General features: G+C 39.2%; 2 protein-coding genes across 4 annotated transcripts; one reads left to right on the forward strand and one right to left on the reverse strand.

Annotated features, from left to right (window-relative positions):
• Positions 1 to 6,186: 6,186 nt before the first annotated feature.
• Positions 6,187 to 14,667, reverse strand: LOC117289236 (dehydrogenase/reductase SDR family member 1-like). 2 transcript variants are annotated; one of them, XM_033770261.1, is made up of 9 exons: positions 14,586 to 14,667; positions 13,372 to 13,502; positions 12,311 to 12,381; positions 11,291 to 11,434; positions 10,567 to 10,646; positions 9,195 to 9,327; positions 8,641 to 8,784; positions 7,651 to 7,717; positions 6,187 to 7,072 (listed from the first exon to the last, which is right to left on the reverse strand). In XM_033770261.1, coding segments are annotated over exons 1-9 (987 nt in total). In that variant the 5' UTR covers positions 14,588 to 14,667; the 3' UTR covers positions 6,187 to 6,857. The 2 variants fall into 2 exon arrangements, with proteins under 2 accessions (XP_033626152.1, XP_033626153.1); XM_033770262.1 differs by having other exon boundaries at positions 14,599 to 14,661.
• A 470-nt stretch (positions 14,668 to 15,137) lies between these two features.
• On the forward strand, positions 15,138 to 24,617 carry LOC117289343 (tRNA-specific adenosine deaminase 1-like). 2 transcript variants are annotated; one of them, XM_033770426.1, is made up of 9 exons: positions 15,138 to 15,304; positions 18,047 to 18,127; positions 18,423 to 18,477; positions 18,778 to 19,619; positions 20,172 to 20,436; positions 20,849 to 21,039; positions 22,449 to 22,548; positions 23,330 to 23,416; positions 24,064 to 24,617. In XM_033770426.1, exons 1-9 carry the CDS (start codon positions 15,139 to 15,141, stop codon positions 24,191 to 24,193), a joined length of 1,917 nt encoding a protein of 638 aa, XP_033626317.1. In that variant the 5' UTR covers position 15,138; the 3' UTR covers positions 24,194 to 24,617. The 2 variants fall into 2 exon arrangements, with proteins under 2 accessions (XP_033626317.1, XP_033626318.1); XM_033770427.1 differs by having other exon boundaries at positions 15,138 to 15,289.
• Positions 24,618 to 24,822: the final 205 nt, after the last annotated feature.

Here is a 24,822-nt window from a genome sequence, read left to right on the forward strand (position 1 = left end):
GGCGTATACCTGTTAAAGGCAGTGGACACTATTGGTAATTACTCAAAATAATTATTAGCATAAAACCTTTCTTGGTGACGAGTAATGGGGAGAGGTTAATGGTATAAAACATTGTGAGAAAAGGCTCCCTCTGAAGTGCCATAGTTTTCGAGAAAGAAGCAATTTCCCACGAATTTGATTTCGAGACCTCAGATTTAGAACTTGAGGTCTCGAAATCAACCATCTAAACGCACACAACTTCGTGTGACATGGGTGTTTTTTGTTCTTTCATTATTATCTCGCAATTACTTCAATGAGCTCAAATTTTCACAGGTTAGTTATTTTATGCATGTTGAGATACACCAACTGTGAAGGCTAGTCTTTGACAGTTACCAATAGTGTCTAATGGCTTTAAATTAAACCTGATCAATAACTTCTCATGATGGTTTTGCAGAAATCAATATCTCGGTCTTGCCGATTATGCTCGCTGGCGATACTGAAGGTTTGATAATTACTTCCGTAACTCGTGCACTTGGTTAGGGGCTCTGAATGGTCATAGTTAGCTTGGTTTATATCAAAGGCACTGCACACTTTTGGTAATTGTCATAGGCTAGTATTCTCACTTGGTGTATCCCCACCATACGCATAAAATGACAAAATCTAGGAATTTTGGTTCCAAAAACCAAACGTATGCTTTGCTTTTCAAAAAGGTATCACAAGTGGTCAGTTCGTGGTATGTCACATCATGCATTCTTTCAACATGACGTCTTATAAATTATTTATTTTTTATTCAATTCTAACTGCAGAAACAAGAACAGTTTTTTGAATCGACAACATTGCGCAAGACCTCAAGACATTGAACGGAGTACAATCAGTGATGTGGAAAAGGGCAGTCCGGGCAACAATTAGAACTTCAGAGACAATGAGGTTAGAGACACATCCACTTAGGATCATAATCGTCACCGTTTACACAAAGAGCCACTTAAAAGGGAAGGTACACGTACGTTTGGTTATTATTACTAAAAAAAAAATATTAACTTAAAAACTGACTTGGTAACGAGCATTGGAGCTGAACGGCTCCCTCTGAAGTAGCATAGATTTCACTAAAATAAAAGACTTCTAGCCAGAAGTCTTTTATTCATATCTTAAAGCACACAAATTCGTCCAACAAGGGTGTTTTTTTCTCTCATCATTTTCTCGCAACTTCGATGACCAATTTAGCTCAAATTTTGACAGGCTTATTATTTTATGCTTATGTTGGGATTACCAAGTGAGAAAACTTGTTTTTGACAATAACCAAACGTAAACCTTCCCTTTAAATTTTTAAAGGTTCTGACACGCCCGCAGTATCTTTTTGAACTCATCAACCCACCCCCCCCCCAAAAAAAACAAAAAAAAAACAAAAAACAAACAAAAAACAGTCTGCTGTATAAAAACATCAGGATCTCACTTGCTGGTACCTATAGAACAAGAACAATTCGTTACGAAGACCGTGCTTTTGCCAAAGCTGCTCCTGCCCTGGAGTAAGCTCCCTGTCACTTCGTACTCGACAACTTCAAGAGGGAACTGAAGTCATACTTGCTCACTTTAGACTTACTGGGTTTTATTTAATAACCACAAGGAGTAATATCTATCACTTTCATTTTGTATGTGTTTATTTTTGTGTGTAGGCGCCTTTATCGGCTTTCTGTAGAAGTGAGCTAAAGAATTATTGTTTTTATTAGTATTTATGGCCAAACGCTTGATTGAGATTTACATTACTGTGCTTGGCTTAAAACTGCAAGTCTGCAACAACTAGGCCATGCAGTTCTCTAAGAGTGTTTAAAAGTGTAACCTCTCCTCTGACTAACTAATTTCTGTAAATAATATGTATTGGCTGCTAATTGGCATATTAATTAAATAAGTACGTGATATTATATCTAGAACTTGTATATTATAAATCTAGTGCATTGGTTGACTGTGAAAGTTTGAGCCCAATCGGTCATTGGAGGCACGATTAAATAGTGAAGAATCTAATTATATTATTTCTTTCACTGTTTTCACAATATTATAGGACCTACATCAGATCAGGTTTAATTATCGATTTCTCAAAACTGATTCTAGCAAAATTTAATGTTTCAAGTTAAGTTTTCCACGTCAGTAGACCCGACATACGGTTAAATAATGATGTGGACAACTGCGCATAAAGCTACTCATAACGCCAGTCAAAGATACGTGAAATGGTCCTTGGCTGGTAACCATTGAGTTGTGATTAGCTACTTTTGGTGTGTGCTTAAGCAGCTCTTTGAAATCAAAGCCTTAATCTGGTAAGCATATTTTTGTTATGCTTAACTTGTTTTTGTGCTTTATAAGCAGCTCCATTTTTGGAGACTGATGGGCGATGCCATTGTATTGCTTCGACAACCGGCAATAACGAACTGTCATTGTCAAGTCAAGTGTCAACAGTCAAATTTGTGGTTAGATGAAGTATGAAAAAAACATAATCATTTGAACATTTCGGACAAAAGCACAAAACTTGTTCCATCATATGGCGGTCATTTTGGATTTTCAAGTTGCAGCCATAGTAAGTCTTCGTGGTCCCTATTAAAAAATGTTGTCTGACTAAAGAATGGTCACATTGACTTTAAAAACCGGAATCCATGTTCTGCGAGATTGCCCATTAAAGATGCTATGCCAGATTTTTGGCCGATTTAACCCCAAAATTTTGATTTAAAATTCAATAGGTATTTTGATGGGGGTCGAGAAACTTACAAAAATTCATTTGAGCCATTGCTCGAAAAGGTCCGCCAATTATTAGTAGCAGTGAAATAAAGTGTTCAAAACTAGTTTTTGTCGGGATCACGACCATATATCACGTGACCAACTCTTATGTGTTTTATAATAAACGTTTTAAATTTTTGTCAAGGTTCCTGACCATTAAAAGTAAAAGCTACACTTGTTTTCGTTAGAGCGGGTGATGCTCTTTGAAATACCATTCACTAAAAAAAATCTATTTTGTAATGTTTGGGGGCCAAAAATCTGGCACAGCATCTTTAAACATCAACTTGGGTTTTGTTAGTCTATTATTATTAATCAATATTAACGAAGTTGAACTGATAGGAAAGATAGACGTTTTTTGATGGACCATTCCGATGAAGCTATTATTAATTGCGTTGCTAAATATCTTTGTGTTTACAAAAAATCAAACTGCGTGATTAGGTTTATATTAGGCAATGTTTTTATGTTGTGTTCTAAGTCAACACAGTTATTAGTGTTTTCGTACGGCGTTTTCTGCACTAATTGTTATTTTGTACTCGGTCTAAATGGGAGGGATCTAACACTTAAAGGCAGTGGACACTATTGGTAATTACTCAAAATAATTATTGGCATAAAACCTTTCTTGGTGACGAGTATGGGGAGAGGTTGATAATATAAAACATTGTGAGAAACGGCTCCCTCTGAAGTGCCATAGTTTTCGAGAAAGAAGTAATTTTCCACGAATTTGATTTCGAGACCTCAGGTTTAGAATTTGAGGTCTCGAAATCATCTAAACGCACACAACTTCGTGTAACAAGGTAGGGTGTTTTTTCTGTCTTCATTATCTCGGAACTTCGATGACCGATTGAGCTCAAATTTTTACAGGTTTGTTATTTTATGCATATGCTGAGATACACCAACTGTGAAGGCTAGTCTTTGACAATTACCAATAATGTCCACTGTCTTTAATAAAGGATTGTAATTAGGGACCAATCATTTTCTAGATTCAACATTTTCAAATGCTTAGGTAATGGATTGGTCCCTTATTATTACAACCCTTTTGATTAACCTTAACATCCCTCTCATTATAGGGTGTATAATACTCATGTTTACCCTCCCCAGGGTTATGAGGTTTGTTCCACTTTCAGAATATAATAAACTACACTACAGTATAATCAATATTTTATCAAGATAATTAAAAGATTAATTTCCCCACATAACCTTGCACAGAACAAATGCTCACGTGTTGGCCTATGTCCCAATTCTCACGGTATTAAACAATGGTGGTTGCTTGTTGGCTTTTGTTCCCATGTGCGTCACAATATTAAACAGGCTGAGCGTGTTTCCCCGCTAAATTAGTTCATTTTAAACGCGGTTGTTGATAGGCCTACACCTGTTTGTATAGACTTGCAAAACATTATGCACCAGTTTAATTTGTTTGCAATGCATGGCGCATAACCATCTAGCTATGGATTTTGTTTTGTTGTGTTCTTTATTAATTCAGATTTTGGGGGTTGAACAAAGAATTGATTAGAGTGGGATTCGAACCAACGACCTCCGGATTAACGTGCCGGCGCTCTACCAACTGAGCTATCTAGCCCTATGTTGGCGGTGTTCCTTAATTAATTAATTCTGAAAAGATTTTGTTCATCCATACTTTATAACAACACGTCCGGGACGTCTATGCGCCGTACAAAATAGCATCTGAACTACTTTTAAGTACGTTATCTAGGCACCATCTTTGCTCCATACACTATAGGGCCTACATAATATGCATCCAGGTCATGGCTGGATTTTTTCTTTTCTTTGAGAGGGCAAGGCCACTTTCCTTTGGAAAACCTAAAAGTCTATGGAAATGTTTTGAGGGGCACCAAGGCCAAGACCAAAGAAACGGAGGCCATTGACTCTACTGTGGCCACGGAATTGCCCATTATGCATCCATGTCATGGCTGAATTTTTTTTCTCTTTGAAAGGGCAAGGCCACTTTCATTTCAATCTAAAAGTCTATGGGCATGTTTTGAAGGGGCACCAATGCCAAGACCAGGGCAACGGAAGCATGCTCTATGCTTCATACAACATATTACTTTATGATCAAAACTCTCACAACATTTAGATGACAAATGAGAGAGCCGTAATGGATTCACACTAAATTTGAGATGGACCAGCAAAACAAATCAGCACAAATGGATAAACTCGCAATGTTTCAAATCAAAAGATATTAAGTTTATTTATTTATCAGAATCAGGAAAGGAATATTTTTTTTTTGAAAGAAATAAATTTTTCTTAATTCAGCATTCCAAAAAACTTCTGTTCACACATCTAACACTAACCCACAAAGGCCTTTCCCTTTATAAAATGTTAATCTATAGCTACAAAAAATGATCTGACAAAATTTCATGGCGAGTATGAACAAATTATCACATAATTTTTAGCCTGAACGAAAGAATTATAAAAAGCACCATCAAGGTAGGATATCAACATTTACATGTTAATAAAATAAAATAACATGATTGTTTCTCACTTTTTTGTTGTAAGAAAACTTACTTCATAAAAAATATCGTTAGAACTCAATTTGTCTCACCTAATGAAGAAATCAGATGATAAAGTTTGGTGTTTTAATCACTTTGGCATAATTTTGTAGGAATCTTATATGAAAAAACCTTTTAGCACAACACTACCTCAGTGCAATTGGTAATTGCATGGGACCCACCCGAGGTCTCTCACACTAATACATATTTAATAAAATCATCATTTTTTAAATTGACTGAAAACCAATTGAAGGAGGGAAACTATATGAATAGTTTTGAAGTTAATTGATTAGTTGATGTAAATTTTAATATTTGAGTGAGAAACTACCTCTTTCTCAAACACTACGTTAGCTGTTTCTCACAATGTTTTATGCTATCACTAGCTCCTAATTGATCATTTTTATGCTGACATTATTTTGTGTAATAACCAGTAGTGTCTAGTGCCTTTAACAGAGGTGGATATTAATCAATTATACACATTTGTTTTATTTAAAATTTTATTTTTACATGTTTTTATATAAAGTTGCATGATCCATCACATGAAGAAGCATTTCATAATAGAATCATGAAATTTCTTCACTTCTATGGAGAGTATAAATTATCAATAATAATAAAAAAATCAGAAAACCAAAACAAAAACCTGATTCATCAATGCCCCTGAAGAATGTATTATCTTTTTACAAATAAAATTTGCTTTATTTACTTATTTTTACCCGAAAAGGTCTTTGAAAGAGTTTCACATTACAAATAATTTTTCTTTAGAAAAAAAAAAACAATAGAGAAATTTTGGATAGCGACTACAGTATACTTGAAGTAATTATACCTCCCCCACCAAAATATATTAAAAAGAGTTGGTTAAACAGCACCGCTCCATACATATCTGGTTTTATTTTACTCAGTTAAATTGTTTTAATAATTATTATCTTATAAGTAAAGCTGCACTTTGCCAAAAACAAGCAATTGTAAAGTTACCACAATGACTTTAGCACATTTGAAAATCTTTGGAATGATATCATACTACAGGACGGCTGATAAATGAATACTGCATTTAGGAAAAACTTCCCTTTACATGGTTTTTCTTTTGGCCTACCTTTCTCCTCAAAACATGTTCAAACTTCTCCCATTTTTTTTTTTACAGCGCTATAGGGCAAGCAAAAAAGAAGTTAACCCGCAATTGGTGATGTTTTTCAAAACAAGCAAATGACACTCAAGAGTTCAGTAAGGCATCTCTTTAACAAGCACTCTCTCCTGCTTATTAGGAAGAACAAAAATGAAAGCAATTGATCATTCCTCAGAGGAGTTGTGTCTACTTTAATCAAGGTACTCATTTTGTAAGCTGTCCACAGAATACTTGACAAAACCCTTTGCTTCTTTCTCAGATGTTAAGATTCAGTCAAGCATTACCAATCCATGGACAGTTACAAACATGAGTGCTTTCAGTGAAACACGCAACTTCTCTTAGAAATGATCAATTTGTTTCATTTTTTTTTAACAGATAAGCACAAAATAATGCTTGCTTAATATGTGCTTCACTTGGGTTTTGAGTGTCAGTCTTTTTGTTTTTAAATTATAAATCTTGGTCAACTTCATTTTGACTCACCCTGTATGACTGGTCTAAAACTTGCTGGCAGAAATTGACCACAGCCAAAAAGGTATCTTCAGGAAACCTGGTGTCATGGCAGCCAGCCATGGGTGCCCCGACATTTTCAAAAGTGACTTGATTTGTCGGAAGTTTAACGGATTAGAGCCATCGATGTCGGTGAAGCCGTATTCCTCGCCAAGCTCAGCAGTCAAGAGAACACGCCCAGATTTCTTCATGATGTTTTTGTCTGAATAAAAAGTAAGCAGAGATAAGTGTTCCAAGACATTAATAACAATAATAATTAGTTTTTATTATGCACTGTTCACACCCGAAGGGTGTCTCAAAGCTTTACCGACATTATTACCCCTGGTCACTGGGCCATTTAATTCATTCCTTAAACCGTCTCAGCTCCCTGGGGAGTATACAGCCTGTGCATCAAATATAAGCTACTGAGCTAAATCAATCACAAGAACCATCTCTGCCCTCACAGGTACCCATTTACCCCTGGTTGGAGCGAATCAATTATAGTTAAGTGTCTTGCTCAGGGACATAAGTGTCACGACCATGACTTGATTCCACACTCTGCAGAACGGAAACGCCAGAGTACTACAATAATGTAGTTCGGGGCTCTTGTCCACTTGACCATAACACGCAACAGACACCCCCATTGCGATACAAAGGATGAGGTCAAGTTGCTGCTGAGCGCATCTCGCTCGTCAGAGCAATATTCATCCAAGTAGTCTTGTGCTGTTAAAAAATCTTTCATAAAATGAATAAAAAAATTAACAAAATCTATAACAGTCTCTAGCTATATAATTAACTTACCCTGAGCAAGACAGGCAACCGCTTTACCAGGATACTCAACCGATTCCCCAAACTGGAAGACGTCCAACTGAAAGATAGAAAACAAAATTCTCCATAAGAATTTGTTGAATTAAAACCACAGGGAGTTAACCCTAACTCCTGGGGCATTTTGGGCTCTCTAAATCCCGGTTCATACTTCCTGCGAATGCAATATGAATTTTACGTCACACATTTGCGACAAATAATTTGCATCAGCTGAATTGTGCTCAACTCCTGCAAAACATTCGCTGAGAAGAGCCGCATGTGATGTCAAAATACGATTGCCATTCGCATTTGCAGAAAGTATGAACCAGACTTTATACTACACTTGTTAAGTATAGTATGGTAAACGAATACGGGTGGATGCTTCACAAACGATTGGAAATCATGCACGTACAGATCATTAGGTGAGGTTTGCGGTAGCACCATGTTTAAATCTCTTTTGAGCTGTGTTTGTTAAAAAAAAAGAACCGATGACTAACAATTCAACCACTGATGACTATGCTCTGATTGTCTCTTTCGATCAGTATGCTCTGATCGTCTACTGAAGACAATCAGAGCATAATAATCGAAACGTTACGTTGTCAACCATCGGCTCTTTTCAGAACCAGAACTTCTCAAAAGAGATTTACACAAAGTGCTCCCACAAACCTAGACTTGTTGACAAGTTGTTAAATGTCTATCGCGGTGATAGCGTTCCGACTCTTTCCCGCGATTCCCTAGGAATTCTCGCAAGACTGCTGGCTCGCGAACACTGCTGGCCCCGCGAGACTACTGCTCTCACGACTACGGTCCCATTTAACCGAGTAGAAGTCGAGCAACCAGTAGTTCGCGCAAGAGCAGTGATCTGGCGAGAGCAAAGCCACAACTCGACTATCTCACCGCGTGGGACCATTAACGACTTGTCCACAAGTCTACCACAACCTTCACCTAATAAAACTCTCATCAAGCATAGTTTCAAATCCTACTTACAAATCCGTCTGGGAAGTTGTCGGCCTTGTCCGACAATATTGTCTCCTCAAAGATTTCTGTTTTGACTGCACCAGGCCACAATGAGATGAAAGCCACATTGCTTTTCTTCAGTTCAAAAGCACAATCAGCTGCCATACGATCACACTACAGGAAAAACAATGGAGTTAGGATAAAAAGAAGACGACAATGTTGAACATTATAATATGGTTTTACCCTGCGATGGACTGGCATCCTGTCACAGGGGGGGGGGGTAAAAATATTCTCAGTGGTTTAATGCCAATGAAACCAGAGATAAGTATTGTTTGAAACTTTGCATGGTGTGGATCGATAGGAAGAAACTATAAATAAAAAGTAATTGCTATTTTGGGGGGAGTGTTGGCTCTGAAAAGAGCCAATGTGGTCTTGACTTTTCGAACAGTACACGTATACTCTGCTCGTCTTCAGTAGACACCAGACTTTTGCATTTTTACTTTTACTGGTTGATTGGTTCTTCATCCTACAGTGATTAAAAAGTATTTCACAATTAGCGAGGCAACAAATAAAACAAAACGTACCGCTGCCTTGCCCACTCCGTAAGCCACATTAAACAAATAGTTGAGACCACCGGGCGACGAAACATTGATCATCAGCCCCTGCTTGGCTGGAACCATCATCTTGGCAGCGTACCACGAGGCGATGTAGTGACATCTGGTTAAAGAGAAGTCATTTAAAAAAGTGAATTTCTCCACGGCTTCTCCAAAGTGCTCTAAGGGCCAGTATTGTAGCTAGACCAATATCAGTGGTGGGCTCTAAATCCAATTTAGTCCACCAAGGGCGAGCGCCTCAGCATATTATTCATATTTAGATATTGGACCATCATTGCTGAAGTGCAGTATGGGGGAAATGGCTGCACAGTGTATTTTCTCAGAGTGCAGGGCGATATTTGTTAGTTCCTGGCACCACCCACCGTTGCTCCAACACTGTTAAGGGACTTGTCACACGAGGCAACTTTTTCAGGCAACCAACTGCAATGCATAATAATAATAAATAATAATAATAAGACTTGTAATGCGCACATATCCACCCTGCTGGGTGTTCAAGGCGCAGTAAAACCAAAAACAAAACAAAAAACAAAAACACAACACAAAGAAAAACAGAAACAACAAAATAGTCATTGAAAACCTGTGACATAAGATAAGTTTTGAGAAGAGACTTGAATTTTGCGGTACAAACACAAGATCGAAGATTAAGTGGTAGAGAGTTCCAGATGCGTGGCGCTGAAGAAAAAGACCTGTCACCCCATGAGTGTCGAGACTTGGGTTCAATGAGGAGAAGCATGGAACTTGATCGAAGATTCCTTGATGGAGTGTAAACTTGAAGCAGTTCAGAAATATAGTGGGGAGCCTTGCCATTAAGAGCTTTGTGGACAATGAGCATCAGCTTGAAGATGATTCGTTGAGAGATAGGGAGCCAGTGTAGTTGTTTCAGAATGGGGGTAATAGCACAGGATTTTCTAGACAGTGTCACAATGCGGGCAGCAGTATTTTGGAGCCGTTGCTATGACTACTGTGGTAGCACATGAGTAATTTACATGACTTCAATCCTCAAGAATATTATGTGAACTTTCAAATGAGAATGGATTCTCCTCTTGGAGATTGCCTAGAACTGGGCCCAATTTCATGGCTCTGCATACTTACCGTAAGCACAGAATGGGAAGCAGGGAACTCTGTGCTTACGGCAAGTGTACTTCACTGGTTAGCAGCAATTTTTTTTTTCTTTGCGTAAGCAGGGAATCGTGATCGTAAGCGCAGATTTCGGAGGTAAGCAGAGCCATGAAATTGGGCCCAGGTTGCCTGTAAATTGTGTACCCATGTGTACCCACAAGAGCAAAACTCATTCAATTTTGTTTTCCCTTTTATGAAACAGAACAGCAGACTTTATACATACCTTAATCCCACATTATTAACGGTGTCCCAGGTATTTGGAGACACTTCCCAAAACTTCTTTCCATATTGCTCTGTAAGAAGCTAAACATCCATAAAGATGGGGAAAAAAGTAACATGAACAACTTTTAGAATCAGTAAATGTTCAACACTCTCATAATCATCCAACATTTAACATAGGAAGAGGTGGTCTGTTTTACTGTGTGTTCACTTATAGTCCTTGGGCCAGACCAGATATGGGTAACCACCTGAGGTGGCAAAACATAAATGGTGTCAAATGTTTTGTAGGATCACCCTAAGTACAACAACATGTTAAGGCATCTCCAAATGAGTAGCTTTTTAGTGTCTGATTTTCGTAGTTTTGTATTTTCCCATTAGGTTGGATTTTAATATATTTTGTTACCCATACACTGATGTGTTTTAAGGACTGTCTACTCAGTACTTTCCCAAGTTCTGTGGAAAAAAAACACACGGGTAAATCACTCGATGGATTTTGAACCTATGAACTTTGCATTGCTAGAGCAGATGTCATACCACTACACCACTGAGCTAACCCAACAGGTAGAGGCAGTTGGAACAAAACTAAGAAAAGTACCGAGTATATAGTGCTTAACACACAACTATGGTATCATCATCATGCAGAAAATTATCTCCACATGTCCGGTGGCACTTTTGGAGCTCGGTCATGTCTGGAGAAATTGGACCAAATATCTGCATCTCTAACTTACAGACACTGCAGCATAAGCGTTGTTGACCAACACATCAAGACGTCCGTTCTGCTCTTTGGAAATCTGCTCAAATAGTTGCTTAACCTGTTCATCGTCAGCGTGATCGCACTGGACAGGGATGCATTTCCCACCACGAGCTTCAATCTGTGAAAAAACAAATGGAAAAGAATATTCCACTGGTTGCATAAATTGCCTGATGACGCAAATGTGGAGAGACACAGAAGGCGGTCAGATTGAGCGTAGGGTGGTCGGGTTTGCATAGTAGTATCTTTCCCCGCCTTCCACCTCTAGGACCCCCAGTTCGAATCATGCCAAAGTCAACATTTTATGTGGACTGTTTATTCAGTCCCTACACCTGACTGCAGGGTTTTCCTCCCACACCTAAAAATTAATCTTGGATAGTACAGTGATTACGCTCGCTTTTCTGAGAGTCCTTTCAAATGAAATGAAATGAAGTGTGGCGAGACACAGACAGCGGTCAGTCAGGTTGGGCGTACGGTGGTTGGGTTGGCGTAGTGGTATCTTCCCTCATCTTCCACCTCTAGGAGCTCGGTTCGAATCATGCCATGGGCACAATGTAAAATGGCTTTTCAGTCTATAACTGACTGGAGGTTTTTCCTCCCTCATCTAAAACTGAATCTTAGAGAGTACAGTGATTAAGTTCTCTTTTCTGAGAGTCCTTGGCTTTAAATGAAATAAAACGTGAAGAGTCGGGTTGGCATAATGGTATCTTTCCTTGCCTTCAACCTCTAGGACCCCAGTTCAAATCACACCAAGGGCACTATGTGGATTGGGTTTTCAGTCCCTACCTGACTGCGTTGGTTTTCCCTGGAATATTTCTCTGGGGTTTTCCTCCCACATCTAAAACTGCAACTTCCTTCATTGTCTTCTCTCCATTTGGGTTCTTGACTAGTACATGTAGATGGATTAAGTTTGCTTTTCTGACAGCCGTTGGCTTCACAAGAAATGAAATGAAATTAAATCAAACAAACTGTGAAAAGATGGATGTACTTTGCTCACCTCCTCGGCTGTTGTTGTTAAAGAGCCTGAAGTTCCTGCCTTTCCATCAGACTTGGGTTTTAGCGTTCGTCCTTTTGGGATTAAAGTTAATAACAACAAATAAATAATGAGCACTGACTAAGTGTTACATACATAAATTATGCTTAGCAAATTTTAATGGCCTGACAATTCGAGCGAGCAGAATCTTTATTGAAGGCTAAATGTCAATATGCATACATGTATATAACCACAGGCCTTTGTTGTTGAAAAAGCAAGGGCACCCAGGCATTTTCTCAGTGAGGAAATTGTAAATTTCTGCTGGAGCATTTCAAGGGCACAAAGGCAATGACCAGGGCCCAATTTCATAGAGCTGCTTAAGCACAAAATTTTGCTTAAGCAAAAAAATCATTGCTTAGTAAAATCAGATTACCGGCCAAGACTCCACTCAATTGTTATGCTTATGCACTCAACAGCTAAATACTAGTCGTAAGCAATGTATATGGCATGACATTTTGGCCAGTAACATGAGTAAATAAAGCGAGCTGTTTTCTTGCTTAAGCAAAATTTTTGCTTAAGCAGCTCTATGAAATTGGCCCCTGGGGGCATGGAGGCAATCACCTTCGCTGCCTCTGTAAAGTATCAGGACTGTAACAAGGTATACTGGTGTAACAGAAGCAATCAAGTTCAAATAAATGAAGAGAGAGAGAGGGGGAGAGTGAGGCAGAAAGCACAAAAAAGGCTCTTCAAGGGTTGAAAAGTCAGGCTGGAGGCTTATTTTGCTTTTTTAATTTAGTTCTCTTGAAATTCATTCTTTCATGCAGTCCATGCAGAGCATCGGGTGATGGCCCTCCAAACACGTTGGTCCTTCATTGCTGTACGCAGCTCCTCCTGTTGCAGTCCTTGCACAAGGTGTCCATCAGGTGGTTTGTGGTCTACTGCTACGGGAACAGTGTCCCAAATTGGGATAATGTTCACCTACTCTTAGATTTATGAGGCTTGTTCCGCTGTTGCCTTCGTGGCGATGATAGCGGAATGAACCTCATAGTTGTAGGAGTAAATAACGTCAACCTAGATTATTTTACCTGTGATATAAACTGTAGCCCCAGCTTCTCCAAGCTGCAAAGCAATACCTCTTCCAATGCCTCTAGTTGCACCAGTCACTAGACACACTTTGCCTGAGAGTGGAAGAGCCATAATCGTCCTCTCAGTATTCCTGGATGAAAGATTATAAATTACACAAAATTATTAATACATGATTGGTAGAGCTGATGAAAGGCTGAAAATAGTGTTTACTTTGTCATCAATCAACCATACATGAAATAATAAACCTGTACTAGACCCTGTAACTGGGGCTCCGTACCCCTTTTTCTTTCCTCGAAATTTAGTAATTATCAATCTAGTTGTGATAACGTAACCCTCCTGCCGACGGCGCAGGAGGATTACATTATCGCAACTATTATCAATCGTACTTTACTAAAACGACCGATAATGACAAAATTTCGATAAAACTGGGGCGCTGTGTTGATCTTACTATATAAAATATAGTGCTGGTTGTAACATTAATAATAATTAATAATTAAGTGGATGAACATTATGCGGTTAGCAAAGTTTAGTTGCCTTGCCCGTTCAAATACCTTGCTGCTGTTTTTTATTTCTCAAATTTATAGTGCCTTTTGCATAATTAACTAGAATCTCTCTTAAAGGATTTTGTATTTTTAATGCCCATAGTGCTTTTAAAGTTTTAACTGCTTGTATAGTTCTATATTTTTATACTGTATGCCATGTTTTAATAATGTCCATCTGGATCTGTAATGTCCCTTTTTGTCTCTTCGTAAATTGTGGCATCCGGAGATAACTCGACAGTAATTTAGTTTACTTTTTAAAAATCCTTCAGGGGTGCTGCTTTTTTTGTTATTGTATTGTATGTTCTTGTTTTTGTTTTCTTACTGTTCTTATTGTCTGTGCTTGAATTTTTTCCTGTGAAATTAATAAATGAAATGAAATGAAATGAAAGTTATATCATGTTCATCCGAATTATCATATATGTTCATCCACCACCACCAATTGCAGTCCTCCCCTTCATTGACAATCATCTAATGGCAATGCAGTGATTTTTAATTAAGAATAAGATAAAGCCTTTCTCTATGGATAAAGACTAAAAAGAGTCAAAGTTTGTTTTTTCACCTCCATTGGCTATTTTTAGTAAAATAGGCCCCTACCAACTAGGCAGTACCTCTGGCACTATGATTTAATTTAACAACTTCTCCGTGTGTAGCAAATTACTCAAACTACTTACATACAGTTTCTACCTTTTTAGTCTGGGAAATTGCAATATCTTGCTTGGTTCTTGCTTGGTTGCGAAACAGTTTACAGCTATATTACACCTCCTGCACTCTATACTACCTGCTATCTGTGAGCAATCGATCATCTGTTTCTCTGTTATGCAACACTTTACAAAAGTTGACCCTGTCCCTTCACTACTTCTTGCTTTCTTTTGTACAGTGTCTGCATAAAAATGAGTAGAGGACTGGTACACAAGTTTAATGGTTGTGCGTAGTCTTAATTGAATTTTTAGTGGAACGAAGAAAACGTGCGGGACTCCTTGAACCTGTAAACTCCACACTGACGTGCCAGCTCTCTACCAAAATAGCTTATCTGGTATCTAGCCCTATGTTTATGTTGGCGGTCTCTCTATTTTGTAGTTCATTACTTTGTTCACATTATTTTAAAACCCTGACAGCAATCTTTCTATTTGCGCACTCTAGCGGCAGCTAATTCTTTAGCAGTGACTTGTGGAGAGAGGCTAAGCAAAACACTTTCTGTTCAGTGTTTGACATGTGTGCTGCAGGATGAACACAACTTGCTGGATGGATTTTGTCACAAATGTGTCGAATTTATGCATTAAACATTACAATGATGCTCTGCCCAAGAAGGGAAAACCACAGGTCAACAGGGAATGGACGTTGCTGGCGGCAGTTGTGCAGAATTCTGCTGCTTCCAGTGAGCGAATTTCAAGTATAACAATTTCATTCATAAATCATCTAGTAGATGTTCGGCACTAACTTAGTGTGTGTGGGGGGGGGGGGGATTAGTGTTTAGTTTCATCCGATAGTCACTTGACTTAGGATGAAAAAATTAAAATAAAATATAATTTTTTACAAAAAGGGATAGGGCCTATCTCATAAAAGTCATAGGGTTAGAGATGTTCGGTACTTTGTGTCGGTCACTTTGTTCGGTCACTTAAGATAACCTGCGTATGGTGCCGCCACTTTTTGTCAATTTTTACAAAAAGGGATATCTCATAATATACATAACTTCATATCTAATGAACATGTGGTGTTGCACCATCAAGAACTTTTCCGTTATTTAAAATTAATTAAATTAGGTGTAACTCTAGCTCAATCATAGTTGCGATAATGTAACCCTGCTGTTGACGACCTCGGCAGGAGGGTTACGTTATAAATCGCAACTAGTTCAATCATTGAGGAGGAAGACCCTTATGATCATGCATGATGGTATATTGGTACCACACCAGGACAGGGTTTAATAATAGTTGCGATAACGTAACCGTCCTGCCGACGGCGTGCTGGCTCCGCCGTCGGCAGGAGGTAACGTTATCGCAACTAGACGGGGGTGTGTTTTTTCGCAGTCTTAACCAAACTATTTTGGTCATTACTGGCCATTTGACCAAACGGGAGTTATTGGTAAGGTTAGTAATACATGTACTAATATTATGCACACGCGCGCCAAGCCTAAATTCCCCACTTAAACTAACCCTTGATGAAATAAGTATGACTTGAGCTCTGAAATCACTGCTCTGCGCAAGCACTGATTCTTTGCGTACGGTAAGCACAGCCATGCCCAGCCCTGATGGAACCTAGCTACATACATGTACACCCAGTAAATGTTCCAGTATAAACATTTGGAATTGTGTCGTGTCATACTGTTCCGCCCCAACTTGATAATCGTCCCAACTATAGTTGGGACTGTAGATGTGCCCTTTCCCTACTTCTGAGTCCTAGAACTATATGAGGTTCATTCCACTATCATCTCCACAAACTATAGCGAAACAAACCTCGTAGTCTAGGAGTAAATTACACTGATAGCCTCGGAATGAACCTGACAAAATGCCTCACACCTCGAGAGCCAAAGTATCACTCAGGCCTGTATTCTAGAGAAGTCAATGACGATACTGGGGGATAGATATAATAATAATAATAACAATAATAAAACCATTTATATAACACCTCCTAAGGTTAGAAAGCGCTCAGAGATATCATTCATTATCTTCCAGTACGCGCTAATCCTCCAATCAGATTTGCAGAATGCAGTGGTGATAAAAACCTATATTGCACGGCTAATATCACTACCATGTGTCTTGTGTGTTCTATGTCACGCACCAAGTGTGCTTGAAGATAAATACGTTATCACACGCGCTTGTGGAAATACGGAAAATATAGCGCGTCTGCGTCCCATATCCAACTCGGCCTTCGGCCTCGTTGGATATGGGATGCAGAAGCGCTATATTTTTCCGTATTCCACTTGCGCTTGTGTGATAACTTATATTATCTTCCAGTACGCGCTAATCAAACAATCAGATGCTCGAACTGGAGGGGGGATAAAAACATTTATATAACACCCAAGCAGATCCTTGCCATTTGATTGGAGGATTGTCCGTCACGTGATAGCAAATAAAAGTACCATTGCACGCTGAGTCACTCACCGTGCTTTTTCGTTCCATCCGAAAAGTACCATTGCACGCTGGCACGCTGCCAGCGTGCAATGGTACTTTTCGGATGGAACGAAAAAGCTGAGTAAAAACATCACTGCGGCGTGCGCGTGCCTTTGGTAACGCAGCAGGTGTTCTGCAAGAAGGCATTGTAAAATTACTAGCATTCGGCTTCTACAGTTGAAATTGTTTGTTTTGAAAGTTGTATCTTTCAATCAAAATTACAAGGTTCTACTTGGATGTTATATAAAACAAATAATGAATGTTTTTCATTCGTGCATTGGTACGGTGCGAATATGTTCATTCGTTGAAAGCTGGAATGTTCCATTCAACTCGGCTCCGCCTCGTTGAATAGAACATTCCATCTTTCAACTCATGAACATATTCGCACCATTGCACTCATAAACATTCATTATGTGTATAATATACTACTTCCTCTCTGTTTTATATCATACTTCCTAAGTTTTTGTTCAACACAGTGCGTATTGTGAGTGTCAATGCGTCACGCTCTGTATACGGACAGTTCAAAAATTACATTCTAAACTTTATGTGCGTGCATGCTGTTCGTCGTGAAATAACGTTCTGAAATTTTAAACATTGCGCGTTGCACGTGATACTGGAAGATAAATTCGTTATAACACGCGCGCTCGTGGAATACAAAAAATTTAGCGCGTCTTCAGCCTCGTTGGATATGTGACGCAGAAGCGCTTCCACTCGCGCTTGTGTGATAACTTATATAGTTTCTTTATAGAAACTCACGGGAGAGCCAGTTATAGTTTCGATAAATAGTATCAATCATGTTGTTTCTGAAATAGAAACTTTGATTGGCTGTTATTTTCCCGCTTCTTTCTGGATCCTTCCCTTAATCCCTTTCCCCTCTCTTTTTCTATAAATGGATAAATGTATTTGTTTGTACTTGTTTTATGCCTCTTAAGAAGGTCCAGTTTGGATCGAAAGCTACGGCCATCTACCCTTTTTATAATAATAGCAATCATTAGTATACCATTCTGTTTCAATTTTATTTCCAGTGACAGCAACAGACGGCTTGAAGGTTGTTGCTATGGCAACAGGATCAAAGTGTATTGGCCAGAACAAGATGAGCAAAGAAGGTATAATACAGATTGACTGGTTTTGTCTTCAATAAAGTTTTGGGATTGTGAGTGTGGAGTCCGAGGAATTGAAACACCAAATTCGGTTGTTTTTCAAATGTGGTATGAAATGCTGCATCAAGGCTACCTCGAACACCTTAGATTCCTGGATGTCTGTGGCTGGACTACAGATCAGTGACTAGCCGTAGATCACTGAAAAGAAATTTGTATCTTTATTTTCTCCTGCCTTTTCTTTAGGTAATGGGTAACTCAAGGTTAAAAAAGATATATAATTTTTCTGTTTTATTTTTTCTAGGGAACATCATCAATGACAGTCATGCAGAAGTTTTGGCAAGAAGAGCATTTATAAGGTACGGAGAAATAAATGTATTATACCAAGTCCAACAGCCCTCCAACTGCCCCCTCCTTTTCCCAAAAATCTAAAGATTGATAAAGTTAGTACAGCTATAAACAAAAATAACTACAGAAGTTTGTGCTGTAATTCCCTTGTTTTATTTGCACTTTCAAACTTTAAAGTCAGCGATAGGAGTCCAAAGTTCTAGAAGATGTTTTACCACAGCTATCCCACCCCACCCCAAACTCATATTTCCAGTGCACTAATGACTTTATAAGAGAATTCTCAAAGTTATTTTTTTATTGTGAACCACCAGATACCTAAACGAGCAACTCCACTTTGCCTACTCCGATCAGAGAGAGAGTATCTTCACGGGACCCGATCAAAACTTCAAATGCCACCTCAAGGATGACGTAGAGTTTTACTTCTTCACGAGTCACACACCTTGCGGAGATGCCTCTATATTCCCAAAGGAGGACCCACCCTTGATTGTGTCCTCTCATGATGAATCTAAGAATGAGACTCTAAGAAAGGAGGCAAATGTTACGATCAAGGAGAAAGATACTGATTTTGAGGGAACTGATTGTGAAAGGGATTTCAGTCCAGGAATAAAACATAATCAAGATCACAGAAAGGAGGAGATATCCTTGACTGTGTCCTCTCATGACGAATCTAAGAATAAGACTCTAAGAAAGGAGGCAAATGTTACATTCGAGGATAGAGATGCTCAACTTGGGGGAACTGATGGAGACATCGATTTTAGTCCAGGAATAAAACGAGATCAAGATTACAGAAAGGAGGAGACGCCCTTGACTGTGTCCTCCTCTCAAGACGAATCTAAGATTAAGACCCTAAGAAATGAGGCAGATGTTACGTTCGAGGAGAAAGGTTCTGATCTTGGGGGAACTGATTGTGAAACCGAAATCAGTCGAGGAATAAAACGAGCTAAAAAAGGTCTCGGAAAGGGAAGTGAGGATATCTCGTCTGTTTTGCCAGCGCCCTCTGAGGATTTCTGTTCGAGTAAGAGAATAAAGATGGAAGTGTTGACGTCGACAACTCATACAGAGATTAAAGGGTGTGACCGTAGGGTTCCAAAGGAATGGAGTGGAGAAACAAATAATGAAGAGCTTGCGTCCAATCCTGCCAAGTCTCCAAAAGGTACATAGCCCAATCTCATGAAAGCTGTTTAGCAGAAAATTTTGCTCAGCGATTCTTTGCTAAGCACGAAATGAGTGGAGCACCGGTATGGAATGTTGGCTGGTAATCTGTTTTTGCTTAGCAGGATTTGTCTATGCTTACAGGCTTTATGAAATTGGGCCCAGGTGTTTAGTTTTCTGCTTTACCAACCAACCTATTCTTTTACAGCACCATGTAATGGTTTATAAGGTGCTGTTTGGCAATATGCAGCCAATCAAACAAGGCACATTGGGGCGAACCCCTACTCTTTTCGATAAGTGCACTGGGTTCTTTACGTGCATTATACTCAACACACTGGACCTACGACTTTGCGTCCCATCCAAAGGATGCAGCAATAATGGTTAAGTGTCTTGCTTTAGGACACAAGCGTCAAGACCAGGACTCGAACCCACACTCTGCTGTTCAGAAACACCAGAGCTCGAATCCGGTGATCTTATCTAAGTTAATCTTATCCGCTCGGCCAGGACATGCCACTAATAATACTATTGCTCCTTTTCTTTAAAACTCAACCAGCACATACAGAAGTTGCAGTGACATCCAATGACATCTACCGCACCGGTGCCAAGTGCGTTCCAGGAGGACCCCAAGATTTACTCCACCACGGGGCGGAGTATCACAGAGTCGGCCTCCTTCGTTTGAAGCCTGGACGCGGTGATCGAACGCTGTCCATGTCCTGCAGTGACAAGATGGCGAGGTGGAATGTTGTAGGATACCAGGGTGCTTTGCTGTCACACTTTCTGGACAAGCCTGTCCACATGAAGACGCTTATTGTGGGAAAGTAAGAAGATACTATGTGTGTTTCAAAGTCTGTTTCATAGTTTTTTGTGCTCACTCAATTCAGTAGTCAACTTTGTTTTCTTCCTGTATGTTTTTGCAGATAACAAGTGCCTTTAAAACTTTTCTAAAATTTAAACAAATTAGCAGCCATATTTTGTGACATTTAAGTTCTCTGGATCTTTCATGTGAATTTGTAACATTTACTACAATCTCAAATTTTCCTTTGCACTGCACATAGGATAACCATTAAGTATGCATGAATCTTGCACTGCTCAAAAGCTTTAGACTTTGCCATTCAAGCAAACAAGCCCATCAAAAAAACCTAGAAATATGAAACTTTGTCATCATAGCCATTTTTTTTAATCATTTGGGCGAATGAAACTAGTTGGTAAAATAAATTTCTTTACTTCCAGATGTCCTTACAACCAAGCTGCGATGGAGAGAGCCCTCATTGGCAGGTTACAGCCAGTGTCCGACCTGCCAGAACCCTACCGCATCAACGTACCGAGTATAGTATCATCCCAGATAGCATTCCCTGATGCTAAGGATGAGGTGCAAGCTCAGTTTGCTGGGAACCAGGGAAAGATGGCACCTGCTGGTTCAGGTGAGTGTGGCTCCTGATTTGGACCTTGACTTAAACACTCTGCCAGAAAATAGATGCTAGCATTAGATTTTTCACTCAGCTCAGATCGATGATTGATGGTTTTAGGTTTCATGTGATTGATGGCCTTGTAAGCTTGATTTGGGGTTTTTATTTTCATGAAAGAAGTTCATCAGGCTGGTTGTTATTTTACATTTACTTTTTATGAGAGATCGCCTATTATCGCAAGGCTGGTCGGCCACTCTAAGGTGAGCTAGGGCTACACTTAACTGATTTGAGCCATCGATCCAAACCAACTGCCTCCAGCAACATGTTGCCACCTACTCCTGGGGCTGAAACAGGGACACCCCCTTCACAGTCCATAAGGATGTAGGCATGGATGCGCATCATCCACTAGGAGCCTGGCTGGTAGAGCAGAATGCACAACCTTCTCATCATTTTACAAAGCAATTACGGTTAGGGCACTTGAGCGGGATTCTAACAGACACGCCACAAATACAGAAAGCTGCAGTCTAGTTGTTGGGATTTTCAGGGGTGACTCAAATGTATGTATGGTATGTACTCCGAGGACAACCCCCACAAAAATTGAAATACACTTGTTTTTTTGTTTCTGTATCAAAGAACTTGAATTGATGGTTTCAATCTTGTTTTGTTTGATTGTCTTCGGAACATGTTTTATGTCCTTGTCGTCCCAAGTCCTTGTCTGTCTCAGGGAAATATCCAAAAGCATTATGCTTAAACTTTGTCCCTGCATGTTGACTAGTACGTTAATTTCTGTATACATGGTACAGCTATTATCTTCAAGTCGATAAACTGTATTACTGTTAAGTTATTTGGCATCCGTCCTTCATTATTATACTCATTGATATTATTTTGTTTTCTACTGTATACATTATTGTTATTGTCGACATGGAAAATAAATGTACATTGATTGACTGATTGATTGATTTAAAGGCAGTGGACACTATTGGTAACTGTCAAAAGAGTAGCCTTCACAGTTGGTGTATCTTAACATTGTGCACAAAATAACAAACCTGTGAAAATTTGAGCTCAATCGGTCATCGAACTTGCGAGATAATAATGAAAGAAAAAAACACCCTTGTCACACGAAGTTGTGTGCGTTCAGATGGTTGATTTCAAGACCTCATGTTCTAAATCTGAGGTCTCGAAATCAAATTCGTGGAAAATTACTTCTTTCTCGAAAACTATGGCACTTCAGAGGGAGCTGTTTCTCACAATGTTTTATACCATCAACCTCTCTCCCCATTACTCGTCACCAAGAAAGGTTTTAGGCTAATAATTATTTTGAGTAATTACCAAAAGTGTCCACTGACTTTAAGATGCTCAGAATTTGGAGCCAATAGTAGAGGAAGGAACTGTGAACCAGTTTGTCTTGCTATTATCACCCACAGCCATCATCTGGAGCAGGGTACAATGTAAGCCTTTAGAAGTGTCGGTGATTGGTAGCAGGCAAGGCGTCACCACCAAGAATCTACACAAAGTAGAGGCCAGGTAAGTCACAAACTGGGCATTAGACCCCTTGCACAATGCAGATCGCACCTCTGTACAATGCACATCTTCCATTCTACCTTTTTGGGAGTGAATTCTTTTGGTGCACGTTGCGACTCCCAAATGGCAGAGAGGAATCAACACCCAAAGGGGGAGGTCATTGTGTGTTGTGCAAGGGGTATAAAGCAATGCAAAAGTCTATCAAGTTTCTTCAAAATATCAAGTAATAAACCACAAGGGAAATATAGTAGAATTTTGATTTCATCATTTATAATCTAAAGTGTATGCATAACATTGGTTAGATTGAAAACATGAATTTTCACAGATTGGCATAATTACGACCACCATGGTACAAAGATAGTCATGGTAGAAAACTTCCCTTTAAATGTTTTTGCAGAAAATAGTTAATGGCCTGAAGATTTGTCCCTAACAGAGTCTTTCTCAAAGGCTAAAACAGAAGCAGTGAAGTGAAAATAAATTAATAGAGAGAGGGAATATAGAAGGGAGGCAGAAATCACACGGAAAAAGCAAGGGATAAACAAAATAATTTTGCCTTGAATAAGTGATATAGTCTCTGAGAAATGCTTGTAAAACATTTCTTTTTTTATCTCAGATTCCGAAAAAATCCAATGTTTCTAAAGAATGATGGGTTTGTTCAACTGTTTCGCTGTATATGTTGGGTAACACTAAGTGTGGATACTGGTCTTTGGCATGTACCACAGTTGTCCACATGCTTTTAACAAAGCACCCTGTAAACATTTGTTTGTTTGTATCTTAATTTCAGATGTAGTGTATGTAAGGCTGAGATGTTTCGATCGTTCAAAGAGTTGATGCAAGCAATCCCAGAACATCAGCTGCCACTAACATTGAGGTATGTACCTCGTATTGCGGGCAGGAGGTAGATGAATTCCAATTGGAGATGAAGTAAGGAGCCTGTTGCTCTGGCTTCTAAATGTCATACTGTGGTGGAACAATAAACCTTTTGTTGACCCCGTGAGGGCGCTCTCAAACATATTTGTATCACTTCCGGGGATATATTAATTCATACCCAAAACAGTTACTAAAGACTGGAACACATTACCACCACAGACATCTAAATCATCATGGACAATTAAGATCTTTAAAGGAGCTGTTATAATCCATATCTAAAGCAAGTTGAAACTATGGGGCAACAAAAGTGATAAAGGCTAATTACACTGTGCAGGACGAATCACTTATATACCTCCGGAAGGGATAACTCTGAGCGCCCTCGCGTGGTCAAAAATACGATGCATTAATGATTAGGCCCAATCTTAAATAAAATGGGGACAACAGCTACACCTATACTTGCTTTAACAGCAGCAACCTTTTCAGACAAGGTTTTAGCTTTAAACAATAGACTCCTTGCAACAGAGGTCAAACAATGGAAATTCAATCAAATCGTTTTGACCTCATATTTTGGTTGCTTTGTATGAAGAACCCAAATTTTCTTTTAAAATCATGAAAATTATTCACAAATTTTATATTTCTTGTTTGCAGGAGTTCTAAACTACAAAATTACCTTGATTTCAAGCAAGCTGCCACAGTTTACCAAGAAGCTCTGGGTCGCTTACTCCACGTCTTTGATACATGGGTCAAGAAACCCGAGGAATATTCACTGTTCAGTTGACAGTCACTGGCCTGACCTTCAAGATGTACTTGAGGAATAGTTTTCACTTCAAATTGTTGAGGTTTTTAGTCAGGGCCCAATGAGGCAGTTCACCACAGAGTTGTGCCTGGTAGGCCTGTAGGCCTGTACAATTTTACTGGAGCATTTCAAGGGCACCAAGGCAATGACCAGGGGGCATCAGCCCTGGCCCGGTTTATACTTCCTGCAAAAGCTTTGTTCAAAGCGAATAATCTTGCATCACAATTGGGTAGGCAGCGTGTACTGATTTTTGCATCACCAAAACTCCAAAACTTACTTTCGCAGTTGCATTTGCAGAAAGTATGAACTGGGCTTGATGCATTTTGGCCCATAGGGTGCCATAAGCGCAGAATTCTGTGGTAAGCAGCATCATGAAATTGGGCTTGGAATTTTAACTGGGCTTATTTCATAGAGCTGCTCGAGCAGATAATATTGTTTAAACATTTAAACATTGAACACGAGGCATGGTGTTTTTGCTGGTAACCTTATTCTGGTAAGCATAATTATGTTGTGCTTAGCAATTTCATGAAATTGTGCCCTGGACTTCAGACGTTTTACCTATTAATTTTTGTGAACACTCTTTTTACTTGCACACTTTTCTAAATTAATGA

This window comes from Asterias rubens, chromosome 4, assembly GCF_902459465.1.
Source record: "Asterias rubens chromosome 4, eAstRub1.3, whole genome shotgun sequence".
NCBI classification, from domain to species: domain Eukaryota; kingdom Metazoa; phylum Echinodermata; class Asteroidea; order Forcipulatida; family Asteriidae; genus Asterias; species Asterias rubens.